This window comes from Gekko japonicus, unplaced genomic scaffold (assembly GCF_001447785.1).
Source record: "Gekko japonicus isolate JY-2015 unplaced genomic scaffold, Gekko_japonicus_V1.1 scaffold1818, whole genome shotgun sequence".
NCBI lineage: Eukaryota > Metazoa > Chordata > Lepidosauria > Squamata > Gekkonidae > Gekko > Gekko japonicus.
Window position 1 is genome coordinate 18809 of NW_015175414.1, and position 22677 is coordinate 41485.

At 42.2% G+C, this 22677-nt stretch overlaps 1 protein-coding gene across 1 annotated transcript in view; it reads right to left on the reverse strand.

Annotated features, from left to right (window-relative positions):
• Positions 1-22677, reverse strand: part of PCNX1 (pecanex homolog 1 (Drosophila)) — a 116296-nt gene that overhangs the window by 2079 nt on the left and 91540 nt on the right. Inside the window, exons 24-36 of the mRNA XM_015425764.1 lie at positions 21174-21351; positions 19241-19349; positions 18653-18782; positions 14016-14074; positions 12795-13010; positions 12024-12277; positions 11191-11421; positions 10040-10140; positions 6179-6329; positions 4517-4747; positions 3008-3282; positions 1657-1877; positions 3-149 (exon numbers count right to left, since the gene is read on the reverse strand). Coding sequence (XP_015281250.1) covers positions 3-149; positions 1657-1877; positions 3008-3282; positions 4517-4747; positions 6179-6329; positions 10040-10140; positions 11191-11421; positions 12024-12277; positions 12795-13010; positions 14016-14074; positions 18653-18782; positions 19241-19349; positions 21174-21351 — 2303 coding nt within the window. The remainder of the gene's footprint in view (positions 1-2; positions 150-1656; positions 1878-3007; positions 3283-4516; positions 4748-6178; positions 6330-10039; positions 10141-11190; positions 11422-12023; positions 12278-12794; positions 13011-14015; positions 14075-18652; positions 18783-19240; positions 19350-21173; positions 21352-22677) is intronic.

Consider the following 22677-nt stretch of genomic DNA (forward strand, 5'->3'; position numbering starts at 1 on the left):
GCGTCGACAAGGCACAAAGCCAGTAGCAGATGTGCGGAGGGAGGAATGACGACTACTGTAGCAGTAAGAGGACTGGCTGGCAACTGAGGCACGCGCAGGGGAATGTCGGACAAGGCTGGACTGCACTGAATGAGCACTGTGGCTGGTACCTGAAAAGCAAGTAAATGAACACAAGAGCATTATGCTTGATTCAAGCTTCTGATATAGAATTGTTTCTTGATCTATCTTGACGGACAAATTGGAAAGAGCTACTGTTGCTTAGACATGTCTTTAAAAAAATCAAATTGGGAGTTCATTCTGTATTTTCAGGAAGTAGCAACAGCCGATACAACTTTCATTCAGACACTGGGATAAGACATCTGATCAAATTAGCGTACTTTCAACCTTGTGGTAAACGTCTCTTGGGGCTTGTGCATGTTATAGTCACCACATCAAGGTTTAAACTATGCTGTGTGTTATCATGTGGTAAATGAGGTTCAGTGTGAGTAAATGTAAAGTGATGTACGCTGAGGCAAGAAACAATCCAAACTTGATCGATAAATAAAGGGGTCAGAACTGCAGCGACTGGTCAGAAAATAAATCTTGGGATCATGGTGGATAACTCAATAAAAATGTGTCAGTGGCTAAAAAGGTAAATTTTATATTAGGGAGAGTATGAAAGAGACTGGAAAGAGACTTGTATATATCTATGGTGCTGTTGCATGATACAATGTACTATTTTGATTGCTGTATCTCAAAGACAATACTGTAGCACTGGAAAAGGTGCAGGAAAGGCCAAGCAAAATGATCAAGGAACTGGAGTATCATGCCTACAACAAAATGCTATGGAATTTTGGGGGATGGGGTGGTGGTTTAATTTAGAGGGAAAAATGACCAAGGGGGCATGATAGGTATTTATAAAATTATGCATAGGACAAAGAGAGTAGATAGTTTGCCTTTTGCTCCTTCTTCCACAATATTAGAGCTCAGGGGCACTCAAGCTGATAAGCTGTCAATTCAGGAGAGAAAAAAGGACATTGTTCTTTATTAATGTAATTAACTAATGAGATTCACTGCCACAGCATGTAGCTGCTAGTTTACTTGGTTTTAAAACAGGGATTAGGAAAAGGTCCAACAATGGCTTTAAGTCATGATGAGTAAATGGATCTTCCTTATTCAGAAGCAGAAACCTTCTGAATACTAGGTGCTGGGGGCAACCAAGGGGAGGCTTTTGCCTCCATGCCCTGGCTGGCTACTTCATGGAAAAGGATGCTGGACTAGATGGCCTACTGATCTGACGAGTATGGCTGCTCCAGCCATTTGCTTGCAGTGTTGGGCAACTTCTTTTCCATGCTACTATGGTTTTGGTTTGGGGACATGGAATAAACTGCCTAATCAGCACAGTGAGCTGCTGCATTCATAAACAAAGAGAGTGCTGAAAACAGTTACATAGATCATGTTAAAATTGCCTTGACATGGCAGCCATAATTTGTACAACAGCCCCAAGTCCTGCAGAGTCTGCAAAGAGACGACCAATTATTTCACATTCTGCCCCTCCGCAACTGCTGCAATTTATTTACAATGCCACATTCTGCTGCATGACATATCTCCCTTTACCTTTCCCACAGTGTAATATATTCAAAATGCACACTCCCTCAAACCCTAGTTTAGTCCTACCTAAAGTTGCAGGGTGAGACGTGATGGGAGGGTGCAGTCCTGCTCCAGATCCCTGCCCAGCAGTCACGTTGTTTCCTCCTCCTCCTCCTCCACCTTGAGAAACGCTGCTCTGAGAGTCATTAGCAGTTGCACTGTTACTTGTGCAGGAAGCTCCACCCACAGCATCTGAATCTTCAATGTTTCCCCCACTGTTGCAACCAGCACCACAGCCTTTTCTTAACCTGCAGAATACAGAAATGCAACAAAAACAGCCTCTGTAAATGATAGTAAAACTTCTCTGGTTTCTCCACGCTACCATGTTGCATATTTTCTTGCTCTTCCCATATTGGCTGCTGAAAATGCTGTGATACAAGATAATAGTTCTGGCAGAATCCCACCTTTATTTTACTTGAAATAACACAGAAAATATCATCATGGAATATTTCCTCAAACCCAGCACCCATGTAATATTTTATGTGTTCAAAAGCTATAAATAAGGTTGCCAGGTCCTCTTCGCTCGCCGGTGAGGGGTGCAGGGAGCAGGGCAACAGCAGGCAGCGACGCGCTGATATTTTGGGCAAAACTCTATGGTAAAGGAGAAGTGACATCATCATGCTGGGGACACTGCATGGCCACACTCTGGTATTTTGGGCAAAACTGTATGGTAACGTGGAAGTAACATCATCATGCCGGAGACATCGTACAACAACACTCTGGTATTTTGGGCAAAAACATAGAGTAACCATAGAGTTTTGCCCAAAATATCAGAGTGTCACCGTGCGGTGTCCCTGGCATGATGATGTCACTTCTGCATGATGTCATCACACCGGGGACATTGTGCTGGGTGGTGGCTGTTGGGGGCAGGGCTTTCCGCTGCTGACCAGCTGGCTAGCAGCGTGCAGGAGCCTGCCAAATTGGGGGATCCCCTGCTCTCACTTGGGGGCTGGCAACCCTCAGTATAAAAGCAGAACCTCACAGAACTGTGAAAACGTTTAGCTTTATCTGTGATGAAAAAATACTGAATTCCAGTTTTATGTAGGCACATTCCAGGGCCTCTACCTCTATCTTTCCTGACAAGCCGCTACCAGTCATAATAGACAACACAACCTTGACAGAATAAAGGTCTGAGCACTACCTATTCCTATACAGGATTTTAACATGAATCATTAGACTACAATGAAATTCAAATTGACAAGATGACTGGAATTGGATTTTCACATTTCTAAAGCAATGGCATTCCTTTGTTCCAGCAGCAACCATTTGCTACAGAAAGGAGAAAGGTCTAGCACAAAACTCTGTGCTAAGTTTTAAGACTGATGCAGCAGAACATACTGAATCTAGATGCTCTTTGGAGATTGCTTATACAACTCACCTGTGCCATGTTGATACTATAAAGTTCCTGATGTTTCCCAAACTGATGGCACCTCCAAGAATCTGTTTGAGCTGGTCATGGCTGTCCGAGTAAGAAGTAGTTAGAGGAGAGACATAAATTGGGTAGCCAATAGGCTGATCACAAGAAGAGTTTATCATGTTTCTCAAAGCTTGCTTTGCATTTTGGATGCTCCCTCTTTCTGGGTTCCGATTACGCAAGAAGACCAGCTCCTGTTGCTGCCCAGCCCAAAGACCACGTACACACTCTTTATTTACCTGCAAGAGTAAGAACAGGGGAAACTCAGAATAGAAAAACGGTGCCACTATATAGCAGGGATTCTCAAACTCTGTTATAAAGGCTCCAGCTAATAATGTTTTGAATTTTGTTTTCACTGGTAGTTTCACTAAAAAGTTCACATGAGATATTAAGTAACAACCAAATATTTAATACTTATTATTATTATTATCATTATTATTATTATTATTATTATTATTATTATACACACACATATGCAAGTTGGAACACAAAATATTAAAAATGATGCTACCCTTAACTTTACACTGCTTTGGGATTCTTAAGTGTTACCCTTTTTGAGAGTTTCCTTCTTTTAATTGTGAAATTTTAAACCACCCTCTTTTTTTTAGCTTGATAGAAACTAACGATTTCAAGTTATATGTGTGTGTTTCTTTAAATGGCTGGTAAGTGTCAGAAGAACAAGGGAGGTGAAAGAGGGAGATTTATTTATTTATATATTTATTCGATTTATACCCTGCCCTCCTTGTGTAGTAGGATCAATGAGTGAGGTGACCGTATGTGGGTGGAACTAGGAGGTGTGTGTGTGTGTGGAGATAGAGAAGGCAGAGTGTTCAGTCCGAGGTCAGAAGTCAGCAGCTGTCAGTTGTGGTCAATCTACACAAAGTCTCAGAAGCAGTCTTCTAATTAGAATCATATAGAGGTGCTGTGAAAGGCATTAAGATTCTAAAGGAGAAAGAAAAGTACTTCAGGGGGCAATTTAGGCAAAATCTAATATTGTCAGAGTATTATAAGAGTGTGAGGGGGGAAAGCTGACAGAGACCTGAGTAAAAAGATTTTACTGAGCAACTTAACAAAACATCTTGTAACCAATACACTTCTTTTACCAATAAAACGTTATCTTGTTTATTGTTAACCCAGAGTCTTAGAACCACATAGTCCAACGAAGGAGCCTTGGAGCTTGGGCACAATACTGTGGGAAAGGTTAATTAAAGACTGGAATTAAATTCCTGGTGGCAGCATTACATACACTGAGTGAGAGAAAGAAACAACAAGAAATTTTAAAACTACATCACACCTAACCACACAAAATAAGAGAGAGGTGCCATCACAGAAACACTTTAAGTATTACACACAGTAGCATTAAAAAACCTGTAAAAGGAATTATCTAACCTTTGCAACAAAGTTAGCTTTAAAAATGCTTCACCATCATTATCTGAGAAAACCCACACATCAGCCCTCCTTCTCCCCACTTACTTTAATAACTCTAAAGATGAGATGGCGCTTGTTCAGCATGATAATTTTGTACTCATTGGTACCATCATCCATCACATGGCGAAGGGCAAGCAAGGAGGGAGAATTGGAAAGGACAGCACTTCTCCAGGCAGGATCCCCTTCATGAGCAATAACCAGATTTTGTTCATGGGATGTGATAGCTTCATACAGAACAGCAGGCTCATCATATTCATCTGGAGAAGTGAAATGATCCTAAACAAAGCAGTGAGCACATTATTCATAAGGGGGTTCGTTAGATAAAGCAGGGAATTACATTTTAAAGACATTAAAACTATTCAAATGAATGCCAAAACGTATGGTGATAGCCATGCATATTTTAAAAAGTAAAGATTTGGGGTAATTAAATAGTATAAAGTTACAAAGTACATCAGGAAGCACTATCCAGACATAAAAGGAAAAGACTATTACAGATTGTCATGAAAACATGAATTTGAAATTATTTGCTGAAGTTGGTTCAGTCAAAGGACCATTTGTTTTTCAAAGCTACGCCCTACACAAGTATGCGGTTGGAAAACTTCAGCTACATAACAAAGAAGAAGACTTCCCAAAAATAAAGTTAAGTACATACATATTCACATAGTTGGTCATCAATTCAAACTGCACATAATGAGCCTTATGAAATATTGCATCAAAGGAAATCTGGCACTACCAAATTATGGACTCTTATTAGAGACAATCTCAAAAAGGTCCAGAATCCTTGATTTTGGAATAATCACCTTTGCAAAGACCTCTGGTGTCACCACTTGTTGAGGCTCATGTCAATCACAACTTCAGCTAATATAGAATTGTGCTGTAGATTTGTTTTTCAGAAATCACAAGCCTAGCTCAACAATTAATTATGGGAAATCCACCACAGACCACAGCATTGACATGTAGTTTGGTAGTAAAAGTAATGGAGCCTTTTGAAAATGCACAACACTTCTAAGAGTGCAAGCTTGATGGCAGTTGCTAAGCATCCACACAATCAGGGCTATTTTGGGGCAGGAACGCACAGGAACGGAGTTCCGGCTGGCTCCCGAGTTGGCCACACCCAGCAGGAACTCATTAGCATAACAGGCCACACCCAACAGCAGAAACTCATTCGGATTGGCTACATTAGGGATATGTGGCCTAACATGCAAAGGAGTTCCTGCTACAAAAAAAGCCCTGGGTTTTGACAACAAACAAGGTAAACAGAATGAGAAACAAAAGGTGGGTGTGGCTGGATGACCAGACTTCTGGTAACATGGGGTGTGGCCTAATATGCTAATGAGCTGTGCTGTCAGGTGTGTGGCCTATTATGCTAATGAGTTCCGGCTGGGCTTTTTCTACAAAAAAAGCCCTGCACACAATCATACCTCACTGCAAGGACACAAGGATGAGTAAATGCATACATTAAAATGTGGACAATTCCTACCAAATGGAAGCACTGAGCTTATTGTTAAAACAGCAAAATGCTTTGTGGCTGCCTTCAAACGCTTCTTCATATTCTTACTTTTTTCTTCTTCTTTTGGCTCCCCAGTTTAGGTCTAATTGTTAAGTCTCCATAAACAGCAGTGCAACGAGCATCCCCACAGAACATCCAGGTGGACAAACACACTTCCTCTGACCCCTGATGCACAGGTACACCAACAGAAATTATACCTGATGTAGCTTTAATGACATGCGTATTCCAGGGACCACCACTTTCCTGAGCAATTCCATATCTGCAAAAATCCATTCATCTCGAATTGATGAGATACGAAAGTCTCCTTTAAACAAGGCATGGAGCCCATACAGGAAGGATTCCAGATTACTGTTTGGATTGGAAAAGAAGTCCAAAACATTAACACAAATATTCAAGTGACTTATGTGTTAGCACAAAGAGCTGTACACAACTAGCAACACTTCCAGTTGCAAATATGGATTTGAATTGTCACTATTTATTTATTGAATTTCTACCCCGCCCTCCCAGCCAAGGGGGGCTTATCAGCATAGAGTTTACAATAAACCATAAAATATAGATTAAGCAACAACAATTAAAACAATCCTAAAACCATTTAAACCATAGGACGTAATAAAGTGCTAGTGTCAGTGGGTTCACGGTGGTTGCTGTTACTCAGTTCTCACTTCTCACAGTCACAGTCTTCTCACTTCTCACAGTCGATCTTCTTAAATTGTATTAGGTGGATAGCTCAGGCTATAGTTAAAAATCCCAGGGGAAACAGCTCTCTGATCTTAGGCTGTCAGCTGTTAGTGGTGGCAGCAGCTCCAAAGGCCTGGTGGAAGAGCTCCGTTTTACAGGCCCTGAGGAACTGCAAAAGGTCTTGCAGGGCCCTGATCTCTTCTGGGAGCTCATTCCACCACAATGGACCCACCAACGAGAAAGCCCTGGCCCTGGTTGTTGCCAGCCTGGCTTCCTTAAGACTCTGGAGGACCAGTCGGTTCCGGATCTGCTTGCAGTGCACTCTGGGGAACATGTTGGGAAAGGCGATCCCTCAGGTATATAGGCCCCAGGCCATAAAGGGCTTTAAAGGTAAGAACCAGGACCTTGAAACAAATCTGGTATGCTATAGGCAGCCCGGACAGGGAGTCCCATCAAGAGCCTGGCCACGGCATTTTGCACCAGCTGCAGCTTCTGGATTTAAGACAATGGCAGCCCCATGTAGAGAGCATTACAGTAGTCCAACCTTGAGGTGACCATCACATGGATCACTGTTGCCAAGTCATTGCATTTGAGGAAGGGAATCAACTGCCTGATCAGCCAAAAATGATAAAAGGCCGATTTGGCAGTGGCTGCTACCTGGGCCTCCATCTAGGAGCACTCTTAAACTCCTAACCTCCAGCGTTGGCACCTATAGAGCCCCATCGAAGGTTGGGAGTGGGATCCCTACCCTTGGACTGCCCCGACTCAGGCACAGGACCTCTGTCTTCGTTGGATTCTATTTCAGCTGCTTCAGCCTAAGCCAATCAGCCACGGCTTGTAAAGCCCAATCCAGATCTTCTGGTTTGGAGTTGGACTAGCCGCCCAACAACAGATAGATCTGGGTGTCATCCGCATATTGGTGACATCCCAGCCCATGCCTTCGGGCCATCTGGGCAAGGGGGTGCATATAGATGTTGAAAAGCATTGGGGACAGCACTGCCCCTTGAGGCACTCGACTGTCCAGTGGGTGCTTTTGGGATAGCTGTTCCCCCAGTGCCACCTTTTGTCAGGAGGCAAGCCACTGCAAGGCCAGTCCCTGGACTCCAGTGTCAGCAAGGCGGTGGATCAGTAGCTGATGATCAACCATGTCAAACACTGCCAACAGGTCTAACAACATCAGCACTGCCGATCCGCCCCGATCCAGATGCCTCCGGAGGTCATCTGTGAGGGCAACCAGTACCATCTCCGTCCTGTGGCTCAGGCAAAAGCCAGACCAGAAGGGATCTAGAATGGAAGCTTCATCCAAAAAGCCCTGTAGCTGAATTGCCACTGCCCTCTCTATTATCTTGCCCAAATAGGGCAAGTTGGAAACCTGCCGACAGTTAGCCAATTCAGCTGGATCCAGGGATGGCTATTTCAACAGAGGGCGCACCACTGCTTCCTTGAGTGCCCTTGGGAACAGCCCCTCCGAGAGGGACGTGATGATGATCTCCCACAGGGCACCTCGCAACCCCTCATGGCCGGCTTTAATTAGCCACAAAGGACACGGATCGAGAGAGCACATGGTAGGGCATATAGTTAGGAGCAATTTTTTGGCTTCCTCTAGGCTGAGTGGGCTGAAGTGATCCATAACATGACTGGAAGACGTGCATGGAGCCTTGTTCGCTCACTGTATCAACTGTAGCGGGAAGGTCACGGAGGAGCGACTATCTGCAAAATAGCTCGCAAAAGCCTCACAGCTGGTGTCCAATTCCCTAGCATTTGGTCTATTTTGTGGCAAAGCAGTAATAGACCAAATCGTTCTTAACAATTGGGCTGGGCGTGAGCTTTAGACACAATCGCAGCTGTATAGTACTGTCTCTTAGTGGCCTTGACTACCATCTCATAGGATCTTATAAACATCCTTTAAGATGCTCTTGTAGCTTCATTGCGACCACACCACCACTGCTTCTCTAGTCGTCTTTGCCCCCGCTTCATCAGCTGCCTCCTTGGTGAACCATAGAGAGAGCCTAGACCTGGTGTGTAGAGGGCACTGGGGAGCAATCTTGTCGATGGCTGTCGAGAGTCGGCTGTGCCAATCCTCTACAAGCTCATCCAACAAGCCGCCAGGGGGCTTCAGATCCCAAAGAGCCATCTGAAGCCGCACCAAGTCCATTTGGCTCTGCGGGTGAGCCAAAATAGGCTCGCTGCCCAAACAGGGTCAGAGTGGAGTATTCAGATGGGCCTTCAAAGCAAAGTGGTCCAACCATGGTATTGCCAAAGCAGTAATCCGGTCCACTGTAACCCCCGCCACAAAGATCAAATCAAGCGTGTGCCCAGCCCGGTGAGTGGGAGCCGTTAGAAATTGGGAACGTCCTAGGGTCGCCATGGACGACACCAGATCTGCTGCCTGAGTAGAGGCCACATCATTGGAATGGACATTAGAATCACTCAGGACTATCAGTCTAGGGTGTTCCAATGCCCAGCCCAATACGGCCTCCATCAGGGACGGTAAACTATTGGTTGGGCAGTTGGTACACCAACCAAATGGCCACACTCTCCCCGGCTTCCCACACTAGGCCGGCACACTCTATACCCACAATCCTCAGCAGTGGGAGCACTCTGAAGGAGTAAACCTCCCAAATGAATAAAGCCATTCCTCCCCCCCCACCCCCTAGTCAGCGATTGGTGAAGGACCGAGAACCTGGAAGAAGCTGACTGGTCCCTCTTGCACCCATATACGCATTTATGTGAACTGGAAAAATGGGGGGGGGGGAGCCAACAATACATCTTCAGCCTTTTATCTGCCTTGGCTGTATAGACTGGGGTAGACTGAAAGGTGCAAAGGTAATGAAGTAATCCATGCAGACAGCAACTTAGTTCCAACTCAAAACCTTTCTGGTTGATTAAAGAAGCAGCAGCAGCAGTTCTGCCTGGAAATATTCCCTCCAGTGAACATTGCTTTACACTGTATGCACGTCACACACACACACACCCTTAAGGTCTACCTGAAGATACAATTTTGCCTCCATTTTCTGGGAGCTTGGCCAGGACATTTAGATCCGTCACTACTGTTAAGTAGATGACAGGACTTTGCTGCAGCTGCACTATACACAATGCACAGAGTCAAAGATGTTTCTCTGGAATTACAGTGGGAGGCTAGACTTATTCTCTCCCTTTTTAATTTACTGCAAGAATTAGTCACAATTTATCACTTCCATTTGCAGGCACTTGCCTACTCATTAAATGTCATTGATTACTCAGGGCTTTAACCTACTTCATATAAGCAATCTGATCTATATTTTCATGCTAAGATCTGCAGGGTGGGGGATGGGAAGAGGTGTGTGCAACAACTTGAACTTCCTCCTCTGTGACCTTTTAGAATAAGAAATTTGTATTACCTAGACATATGATGTGAAGCAGTCCCCAAGGCTCTCCGACCAAGAACGCACAGTCCATAGCAAAGGGTCACTAAAGAAGAATCTTTATCTGCATTCAATGGCTTCAAGTAGAGAAAAGAGTGGCATCATTATTATAAAATGAGTAGGAAGTTGTCATGTAGGAAAACAGAAGAGATAGAAGAGTTAATGCAGAAATTATTAGAATGCATACATTAATATTGCCCTACAGCCTTAGAACATAAGAAGAGCCCTGCTCGATCAGACCAGTGGTTTATCTAGCTCAGCATCCCATCTCACACAGTGGCCAACCAGCTCCTCTGGTGGCCCAACAACTGAGCATAGAGGCTGAGGCCTTCCCTTGATGTTGCCTCCTGGCACTAGTATTCAGACATTTACTGCCTCTGAATGTGGAGGTTTCCTTCAGTCACTATGGCTAGTAGCCACTGGTAATTTCATTTTACTGACTGTTATCAGTTTAGCTGGGTTTGTACAATTTTGTCTTTTCTGCTGATTATATTGCAAATCCATCCAACAGCTCATCATAAAAATAACTAATCCCTCTGTGAAGTTTATTGTCACAACTTGTAGTGATGGTCACTAGCTTAGTAGGTTTTATAAGGGCATTAGACAGATTAACAGCTATTAACAGTTATTAACACAGCAGCTAAATGGAACCTTTATGTTCAGAAGCTGTGTTCCACTGCATACCAGTTGCTGGGAGAAGTGCTACTGCTTCATTTCCTGGTAGGGGGCTTCCTGGCAGAACCTGCGTAGCCACTACTGGAAACTTGCAGCTGAACCAAAAGGACTCTTGGTGGACTCTAATACAGCACTGGTTCTAAATCTGGAGAACCCTCAGGTAGGGAGGAGTTATTGCAAGGGGTCTGCAAATCCATATACACACTTAGCATTGCCATTTTGACCTTTCTAATCTTGCCATTATGAATTTTCTCCATCAATGGATACTAACAGTATAACTACGATCATGGGGAGAGGTGTTTGCAAAATTTTTCATATTTCAAAAGATTGGGATCCAATGCAATAGGATAACTATCTATCTTAATCTTCATTGTATTGTTTTCATGTAGAACAATATTACTCCTAAATGTGTTAACCAATTAATCAGAACTCCCTGGATAAACGAAGCTTACCTTTTCTCTTTGAGAACAACAGTATTCTATCCAGTTGAGATAAATGACACAAAAACTTTCCCTGGAGATCCCTGCTAGGCGGTGGTCATAATCCTCATCAATATTAGGATTAAATGTAGGATCCACATCAACATAGGCTGGATCTGCACACTGTTGCAGTCCTTCCTGCATCGTTTCATTTGATAGCCATTCCTCCAGCTTGGGAGAAGATGTGACATAGTAGATGATGCCCTGCAAAGACAAAGGGTAAGATGCATTAAAGTGTATACACTTGATAGCAATGTTTTATGGCAATTATTTATGCTTTTGCAAATACAGGAAGAAGGAACAAAGCTGTGAAATTGCCAGAGCAATTTGATTGATTTGCCCATCATTTTCCAACAACAAGAGAAAGAAAAGAAAGAGGAAAAAGAAAAAAAAATGTCTTGATTTACCCAGTTTCTGAGAAACATTAAACAAATGACATTTCGAGAACATTTGAAGAACAGGCTCGCAAGATTTGTTATTTCAAAAAGAAAGGTTTATATTTGATGTGCCATACTTTGTAGCATGGGTTGGAGTCTTGGTGCTCACAATATGTAACCAGTGTTTTTAAAAGTACAGTTCCATCTTTACTTCTTTTCTTTTTTTTTGATGCTGGCTATTCTATTTATTTTCAGAAGCAGAGATATCAACAGACTGGGTGGTGGCATTATAAACCTCATGAAAGGGCAGAAGGTTTTAATTATTGGCTTCCTAATCAGCTTTCCCCCATAACATTCCATAAACCTTCATAATATATCCCCCTTCTTCCACCCTCAACTCAAACCAGCATATAGGATCCAGAATTGTACCTTGACATAGTAAGTAGTGAGAATCTTCCTAAGATCGAAGACCTGAAGCATTGAAGCGGCACTGTTGTCTGTGATGCTGTAGCCCTCCAAGACATACTTTGTGACCAGAACTTCCCAGGCTAGCCAACGTTGGCCAAAGGCAGCATTGAACGATAATACGTGAGGGATGTGACCAGGTTCACAGCAACAAAACCCTTCATCTTCCTCCACACCCTCAGTGATTGCTTCTACTTCTCGTTGCTGACAGTAAGTTCCTGAAGGAAGAGAAAATAACTCTTAACAGCAGCAGTGCTTTCTGTTTGTAATGTTTTACCTGGGCAATCAAAGAGCTTCACATACATTATTTCAGTCATCCTTACAACAGCCTTGTAAATAGTATAGCCTCCTCCCCACTCCCTGCCTGAGAACCAGTGGCTTGCTTGAGACTGATCTGGGCTTTGAACGGCAGAATCTTAGCTTTCCTAGCTCAGGTTTTTGGTTATGATGCAATCGCCAAGTAGAAAGTTGTTAGAAATCGTCAAACACAATCTTCACAAAAACACAGTGGATCTTTCCAAGTGTTTTAAATGTAAGCTGTCTAACACATATTGCCACACTAAGCTTGAAAGAGGAAGCTTTTGAACAAAAAATGGACAGTACCACTCAATAAACTGTATCTCAAATTAAAGGACCAAGCTTAAACTAACCTGCTTGCAAATGAAAACTTCAGAAACAGGAGGAGACAGATTCAAATGTATTAAGGGAAAGTCCATCCAAGTAAAAAATTCTCACCTCTAAATTCAAGTCCCCTCAGCTGAAAGGTGACCAGCCCATTGCCTATCTCTATAAGGTGTACTAATGCATTGAGGTAGTCAGATGCAAGAATAAAGCAATCTCCAGTACTGTAGTTCCCCCATCGCCCTAACAGCAGGTCTCCGCACAGGCTATGCTGGAGAGACCGAGTTAAGTGTTCATAGAAGATTGAGTTCAAGTTATTGTCATCTGAACCTGCAGGGGAAAAATTCCAGACCTCAGTAAGCCCAAAGTTAAGCTTTCAATTCATTTACAGTTTCCTGACATTAAAAAGTGTTGAAAGATATGTTCTTTATTGATAGCAGAAAGCAACTATTCTAATTAAAGTTGAATGACCAGATGTTCATTGTCAGGTTTTATGCTTTTAATCTTCTAGAAAATTACCATTACCTGGGAAAATGGTGCCCTGCAAGGATCTGTCGTCACAGGAAGAGTCAAAACCATGGGTCTATCAAGGTCAGTGCTGTCTGCTCTGATAGGTAGCAGCGTTCTATCATCACAGGTCTTTAACATCACCTACTATGTGATTCTTTTAATGGCAAGATGCTTGGAGCTAAATCCAAGACCTCACACATGAAAAGAACATATCTTTCACTATTCTAATTAAAGTTGAATGACCAGATGTTCATTGTCAGGTTTTATGCTTTTAATCTTCTAGAAAATTACCGTTATCTGGGAAAATGGTGCCCTGCAAGGATCTGTCATCACAGGAAGAATCAAAACCATGGGTCTATCAAGGTCAGTACTGTCTGCTCTGATAGGTAGCAGCATTCTATCATCACAGGTCTTTAACATCACCTACTATGTGATTCTTTTAATGGCAGATGCTTGGGGCTAAATCCAAGACCTCACACATGAAAAGCAAATGCTCCATCACTGAGCCACAGCTCTACCTCAAAAGCATGTTGTTCGTGCTGTTTACCATCTACACAAAATGGCCGAGAAGACTGCCAGGTAGTGAAACCTACTACTAAGGGCTGAATTCTGAGTGCTCATATCAGTGTTACTATTAACATATATAAAATTTGTTAAGCAGCTAATACAAGGGACATTGATTTATACAATCACTTAATTAACGTCTATGTAATTGATTGCAAATTAAATCTACTTTCCCTGAAAGAAATAAAGGTCAGGCCATGTACTATTATATGCACATAATATCACACACAATTATGTCTATGCTTTTTAATAAACGATTACCTGGATTTCTATCAAGTTGAGACGCCAGTCTTGTGTTTGAGTGGTCCACTCTTTTTGTGCTAAAGAAAATGGTGAAATGTTAAGTTCTGTTTATGCAAACAATGGGGTTATAATACCCTTGGAATAAAATAGCACTCCCTGCTCCATGTGTTCATTTCCTTTCCATTCAACTTGACACATGCCTACTCTCTGCCACCATGTCTTCCCTCCAGATGGGAGTGAGAAAGCCCACGAGAAGCCCAGGGCATTCCCCAACTGGTGACTGCATTTCAAGTTTCAATACAGTGTGCTAGAAGAGAAATTGCTTCCATGGTAAGCAAGAGCATCTTGTGGTTTTGCCCCAGGTACAGAAATAAAGCAAAGTGATATCACCACCACAGCACTTGGAAACTACAGCTCACACTGCCATGAAAATCAATTTTTAGAGTGACAATAGTTATACAGAACCTGAAATACTGGCCAAAAGGCAGGGTAGAATCAAAGTGGATAACAGTTTTTTTATTCCTTCAAATCTCATGATTCTGAATTTACCAGACTAGTAAGTAAAGGTAAAGGTTTCCCTTGCTCGAAAGCTAGTCGAATTTGACTCTAGGGGGCGGTGCTCATCTCCGTTTCCAAGTCGAAGAGCCAGCGCTGTCTGAAGATGTTTCTGTGAGCATGTGGCCGGCATGACTAAATGCCAAAGTGCACAGAACACTGTTACCATCCCACTGAAGTGGTACCTATTTATCTACTTGCAGTTTCTAGCTTTCAAACTGCTAGGTTGGCAGAAGCTGTGGCCAGAGACGGGAGCTCGCTCCATCACGCAGCACTATGGTCTTGAATTGCCAAACTACAGACCTTCCAGTCTGCAGCTCAGCATCTTAACTTCTGAGCCACCGCAGCCCCCACCAGACTAGTAGAAAAAGTCATACATTTGCTATCTGAAATTACAGTAGCAATGCAAACTTTAAACATAGCTTTTGATTGGTTTTGCAAATAAAATAATTTTTATGAGATTGGGCAGAATGCTCTTTCAAGCATCAGAAAGCCATGTCAGTTATTTCTGACTTGCAGTTCACCTCCAAAAGAGTCCAGACAGTTGCACTAGCAGCAATTTGAATGTTTTCATCTTAAATGTAAATTTCAACCTTGAAAAAAAAAGTTCTGGTGAATGCTTCTAAGGGACCCACAAGTTTAGAAATGTTTGATTAAAACTTTCACATATCATGTAAAAAACAAATTGGCATTACTAAGTTCAAGTGAATGTGAACCAGAAGAACTATGGTTTGAAACCACAGATATCATCCAGGAAGAATGTGCTAAGACTATTTCTGTAGCCAAAAGAAATGAAAAGCCTTGATGAAACTCTTAAAATTGCTGAAGATAGACGAGAAGCAAAAGTAAAATGTGACAGAAATAGAATCAGAAGCCTAAATCCAGCATTCCAGCAACTGGCCCACAGAGACAGAGAGAACTATTATAACAACCAGTGTAAAGACATAGAAGAGAATGAACAAAAAAGGAAGAACAAGAGAGCTATTCCACCAGATCCAAGAAATCAAATGGAAATTTGTAGTACAATTAGGCATGCTGAGCAATCGTAATGGAAATACATTAACTGAGCAGGACAAAATACAGAAAAGATGGGAACAATAAACTGAAGAACCATACAGAAATGAAAAGAAGACAGAAGAACTATACAGAAATGAAAAGAAGGCAGATTCCTTCAAAGGACAACATTTGGAAAAAAAACATTTGGAAAGTGAAGTGAAACCTGCACTGACAGCAATTGGGAGAAACAAATCCCCAGGAGTAAGTGGGATATCAATAGAGCCATTCCAAGCCACAGAACCAGCGTCCATCAAAATCTTAACAAGAATGTGTCAACAAGTATGGAAACTCCACAGGCTGGAAACAATCTACATTCCAATTTTAAAAAGGGGGACATCAAAGACTGCAACAACCATTGGATCATCACATTAATTTCTCATGCAAGTAAAGCGATGCTCAAAATGTTACAACAAAGATTGTTGCCATATATGGGACAAGAAATGCTAGATGTTCAAGCTGGATTCAGAAAAGGAGGAAGCACCTGAGATTATATTGCAAATGTATATTGGTTACTGGAGCATATGAGAGAATTTCAGAATAAAATCAGCATGGGTTTTATAGATTATAGCAAAGCTTTTGACTGTGTGGATCATGAAAAGCGATGATTGGTTATAAAAGAAATGGTTGTTCCACAACATATGACTGCTTTAGAATCACAGAATCGTAGAGCTGAAAGGGGCCATACAGGCCATATAGTCCAATCCCCTGTTCAATGCAAGATCAGCCTAAAGCATTCCTGACAAATGTTTGTCCAGCCACTGCATGAAGACTGCCAGTGGGGGGTGGGGAGCTCAACAACTCCCTAGACAGCTGAATCCACTGCTTACTCTTATGCTAAATTTTTGCCCAATATCCAGCCAGTATCTTTTAAACCCATTATTACAAGCCCTATCCTCTTCTACCAATAGGAACAGCTCCCTGCCCTCCTCTAAGTGACAACCTCCTCTTCTCCAGACTTAACATTCCTATGTCTCTCAGCCTTTCCTCAAGGCTGACGCACAACCTGTGCTCCAGACAAGAGGCTACTGTTAGGGCAGCATATGGAGAAACAGAATGATTTCCAATAGGCAAAGGGGTCAGGAGAGAATGTATTTTGTCTCCCTATCTCTTCAATCTGTATACAGAACATATCATAAGGAAAGCTGGTTATGATTTAGATAAAGGTGGAGTCAAAACTGCTGGAAGGAACATTAATAATTTGAGATATGCAGATGATGCCGCATTACTGGCAGAAAACAGTGAAGACTTGAAACAACTACATATGAAGGTTAAAGCCAAAAGTGCCAAAGCAGGATTACATCTGAACACTCAGAAAAGTAATGACTACTGGGGAATTACACAGCTTTAAGGCTGGTGGAGAAGAAATTGATAAAGATTTTCTATTCTTTAGCTCCATCATCAACCAGAAGGGAGACTGCAATCAAGAAATCAGGAGACTGAGACTGGGAAGGGCAGCCAAGAAGGAGCTAGAAAAGATTCTTGTGTAAGGATGTGTCACTCACAACCCAGATCAAGATCACCATTACTATGTATGGGTATGAAAACTGGACCATGAAGAAAGTTTGCAGGAAGAAAGTTGATTCCTTGAAATGTGGTATTGGAGGAGAGTTTTGCAGATACTGTGGACCATCAAAAAGACAAATAAGTGGGTTGTAGATCAAATCAAGCCTGAACTCTCCCTGGAAGTTAAAATGACTAAACTGAGGCTATCGTACTTTGGTCACATTATGAGAGGATAAGAGTGACTGGAGAAGACAATAATGCTAGGAAACGTTAAGGCAGCCAAAAAAAAAAAAAAGAGGAAGAGCCAACATGAGATGGATTGAGTCAAAGAAGTCACGGCCCTCAGTTTGCAAGATCTGAGCAAGGCTGTTAACAATACAGTGTTTTGGAGGACATTAATTCACCATGTCAGAAGCAACTTGAAAGCATTTAACACACGCCCAATTGTGCAGAAGCCAAATAAAGCTTAGATAGCATTTAAAGTGCCTCCTAAATAATATGGAACCCCTCCTCGCCTTCAATCCATTTTGTTGTTCAGTCGCACAGTTGAGTCCGACTCTTCGCGACCCCATGGACCACATCATGCCAGGCCCTCCTGTCTTCCGTCGTGCTCCGGAGTTTGCTTAATTTCATGTTCGTTGCCTCGACAACACTGTCTGACCATCTCATCCTTTGCAATCCACTTCTTCTTTGACCTTCAGTCTTTCCCAGCATCAGGGTCTTCTCCAGTGAGTGCTCCCTTCTCATTTGGTGGCCAAAGTGTTTGAGCTTCAGTTTCATTATCTGGCCTTCCAGGGAACAGTCAGGGTTTATTTCTTTTAGGACTGACTGATTTGATCTCCTTGTAGTCCAGGGGACTCTCAAGAGTCTTCTCCAGCACCATAGTTCAAAAGAATCTATTCTTCGGCGCTCGGCCTTCCTTATAGTCCAATCCATTACAGAAAGGTTATTTGTTGTACAGTGTTTTGGAGACTGCTGTTTTAAATGTTTTTCAAATGCAAATATTTATGATGTAGTATCATATGTATAGGGGGCCACAGTGGCTCAGAGGTTAAGACACTGAGCTGCAGACTGGAAGCTCTGTAGTTCGGCAGTTCGAGACCCTAGTGCTGCGTGAAGGAGTGAGCTCCCGTCTCTGGTCCCAGCTCCTGCCAACCTAGCAGTTCGAAAGCAAGAAATTGCAAGTAGATAAATAGGTACCACTTCGATGGGAACTTAACAGCGTTCCGTGTGCCTCGGCGTTTAATCATGTCGGCCACATGACCATGGAGACGTCTTTGGACAGCACTGGCTCTTCCACTTGGAAACAGAGACTAGCACCACCTCCTAGAGTTGGAATTGACTGGCTTTCGAGCAAGGGAAACCTTTACCTTTTTATCATATGTATTGTAGCATCAACAAGACTACCATCAAAGAAATGCAAAGACAAGGTTCTTGAAAGCAACCATTCTAGTAAATGCATCTTCAAACATCACACTTTGGAAATTTGAACTTGAAATGTCAACACTACACAAGCTTTTTAGGGCTGAAATGGCACCTACTTGTAGTCTCTCTCCCAGAATTTAACAGGTCTGACATAAGAAGTGATGAATATTGCACTACCCAAAAAGGGGTTTAGAGGAGTTGAGAAAAAAGCAGACACAACTGCTTGGACAAACAGCATTGCGGAATCTGTAGGATAACAGAGTTAAGGATGTTTGATTGTCACCTGGTTCTATTTCAACAGGGCAGAATGCAAACAGGGGCATCAACACCACAAGAACTAAAAAACTGAACATATTGTTTAGAAAGTTCCATAAGCACCATGATCCAAGTTTTTTTAATTACCATAGACACAAAACTGGAGTAACTCAGTATTGCTCTTGTTCTGGAAGCACATCAATGCTATATTAGGCATGAAAACTGAGGTAATTGTTTTGACTCCTTCTCTCAGCCACCTACCCAACAAAACCATTCCCTCTGCAGCAGAGATATTCATGTCTGCTAGGTCTCTTTTGTAAGAACACCAAACCAACAAAGTCAATACATTTTAACTTTCACTTGCTATGCACTTCACCTATTTTGGTTTAGACTTCAGAATTCATTCTAAATCACAAGATACAGAATATGCTGGAGCTTTGAAAGGATACGTGGCACAGCAAAGGGCTGGGCAAAAGCATGGAAAGCAGACCCCCATGTGATTTGCCAAGGAGCAATGTAAGTGTACACAAATCTCAACTTGTAAAAAAGCTCCCAAAGCTAAAAGAACACAGAAAGAACACATACTTGTCATGTGTAAACAGAAGCAAAGTAATTGACCATATACTCTTGATACACCCCCCCTTCAATTTCATAGTGATAGTTTTAGCACCCCACCGCATTTCTTGACCAGCTCATGCAGGCTCAAAAGAAAACCTTATTTAAACTATTTATATCCCACCTCATTTGTTAAGACTTGGAGGCAGCTAACAGCAAACTACAGATTATAAAGCAGAGTTGTGTGTTTTTATTTCCTTTAATCTGTGAACATCTGAATAGGTATGGGCACAAAGAACTGGCTCCAAGCCAAAATTTTGCACGAACTTGGGCCGGTTGGGAGCTCTGGAAACAATGTTTGGGGAAGGTGCCTTCCTTGAATATTTACCTGACTTTTGGCTAGTTTGGTTCAGCTGTTCAGGGCCAGCCATTTAAATCTAACAGCGGAACAGCACAGGGTCCACCAGTCAGCTTTTAAGTTTAAATGGCTCCCCTCAGTTCGGCTCCCCTCCTTTGAAGGGGGGAAGCAAAATCAAAGGGTTAAATGGCTTGTAGCTATTTAAACCTAACAGCTCAACGGGTCTGCTGGTCAGCTGTTAGGTCTAAATGCTGTGAGTCATTTAATCCTTCAGTTTTGCTTCCGCCCATTCAAAAGGGGGGAAGCAAAACCAAAGGGTTACATGGATCGCAGGCATTTAAACCTAACAGCTCAGCCAGTCCACTGTGGAACTGTTAGTTTAAATAGCTCTGAACCATTTACCTTTCTGGTTTTGTTTCCCTCCCCCAAAGCCATTTACCCTTTTGGTTTTGTTCCCCCCCTTTCACTGAAGAGTGAAATGGGTCACAGTCATTTAAACCTAACAGCTCAGCTGGTCTGTTAAAAGGCTATGATCCATTTAACCTTTCAATTTTGTTCCCCCCTCGAAAAAGTGGGGAGCAAAAATGAATGATTAAATGGCTGCCAGCTGTTAGGTTTAAATGGCCGGCAGCCATTTAACCCTTCCCAGGCAATCTCCCCCCCCCCTTTCTCCTGACCCCAGCAAGCTGCAGCCGGGGGAGAGGTGGAAGTCCCTTTTAGGGTGGTCCCCGTCCCCTTTCTCCTGGCTGTGGCTCATGCCAGCTGGGAGAAAAGGGGAACCAAGCTTACGAGACCGGTTTGGTTCAGGCCTGTTTGGGTTGGTTCAAGGTTTGGTTTGTGGCCTGCCCCGAACCACCCTTTTTGGGTTCATGCCCATCCCTGCATCTGAATCCATTATGCCTTAGCTGAACCACGTAAAACATGTCAGGTTGTGCACAACATGATAATTCTAGTTCTCTTATGAAGGAATCAAATAAATACATAAAATATACTTTTAAATCTTAAAAATAATTAACAACTACAAATAATATAAGGAGAAAAAGAGTAGGGTTAGAAAGCCTTGACAAATGCATATGGATGAAATCCACCTTGGTATCTAATGTTTCAGTACCCTCTCCTTTCCTCCCCCTTTTTATTCTCTGTTGAGGGAAAATGTAACAATTTTCCATGTGTCTGACTTAGCTTCATCTCTAACTGCCAGTCAGCAATATCAGTAATAGATTCTTCCTGGTTTTTATCTCTTTATATTGTTTGTAGTTGTTAAATACATTTAAAATTCAAAAGCGTATTTCTTTCATTCACTTATACCTTGTCTTTATACCTAATGAAGACCCCAAATGGTTTACATCATTCCTTCACTTTTTCCTCCCAACAACCCTGTGCGGTAGGTTGGGCTGAGAATGTAAGACTGGCCCAAGGTCACCCAGCAAGCTTCCATGGCAGAGTGGAGGCTTTTCATCTGATGTTACCTTACTGAAGAGTATGGACATGAAGAACAAATCTAGTAGCATAGTCTCCGAGAAATGCTTGTAGTCAAATGTGAAGAAAAGTACTGTGAAAAGGACAGTCACATACTGGTAGGTTGGGTTGCTGAAAGAAGAGCGCAACAGCTTCATACCAGCTATGGTAATGATTAAAGCACCAAGCCTGAAATGCAAAAAACATGGGTCAGGTGTGCAAGCATCTGCTGGATGATTCACCAGACCTTTCTTCTGTTCACTGTTTTTTTCCACCTTTTGTACCTTCTTGAAGATTAATACTGTATTTATTGTATGTTGCCTCTTGCTGTTATTTGCTTTAACAGACTATATCAATACAAAAATAGTAGAATTCTGCAGCCATAGAACTGGCTAACCCAAATCAGATCCCACCTCCTTTTATACTAGCCTCTCCATGCCTCAGTTCAAAGTCTCCTTTACATTCTTCCCTGAGTTTCTTTCTCTTCACATTCCACAGACTTCGGTTCTTGTTTCTTAGTCCATTGTTTACTCTATATCCTTTCTTCAACCACATTCTCTCTAGGCTTTCTGCTCCTACCTCCCACAATCTTTCTACTCTGCCCTGTATCTAGGATTTGAATGCTGTTTTAATCTTAACTTTCCCTTCCATCACAGAAGTTCCACAGCACACATTCTCATAAACTTAACTTCCAAAGCAACTGTTCATGAATATTCCATGTCATCATTGTAGCTCAGTCATCAGTCAAGAGCTTCACTGCACAAATGTAACACACTAGGCATTCTATGAAAGGCCATGTTATTCAGTAAGCACATAACATTTGACTTATATCTAATGGTTATACTAAAACAATCTACAAGACTAGCTGCCTTGGTGGCCCTAATGAGGGCAGAAAGGCAGGGTATAAATGTTGTAAAATAAAATAAAAAGGAATGCCAGAAGAGACAGTTCCAAAATACAAACCTGAAATGTGATCGTGTTTGTTTTTCCTATCAATTTCATCTCTTCAACCAGAAACTTTATTTCCTTTTTGCTTCTTTAAAGATACTATTCCTCACATCCACTGCAGGCTACAGGGTGAACTGTCTGCAAAATTCCATAAGCTATTTACAGCTTTGGATCACCATTCAAGAATCACTTCCACAAACAGCATCTGAGTTGAAAGGATACACTGCTAGCCATTCAGGGGTGGGGCCGTGACTTAGTATTAGAACATTTGCTTTGCATGCAGAAGATCCCAGGTACAGTCTCCATCATCTCCAGTTAAAACAATCTGAGCTCAGGTGATGGGAAAGACCTCAACCTAAGACCCTAGAAATCCACCGCCAGTCTAAGTAGATAACACTGACTTTGATCAACCAATGCTATGACTCAGTAGAAAGCAGCTTCCTGTGTACACTCCAGGATGTTGTTATCTCACATTAAATTGATTTTCCAGGAAATGTTTATAGCTTCACAACTGAACAGAACTTATTACTTAAAAGGTGAAATATTTAATTATCTGTATGCAGTTTT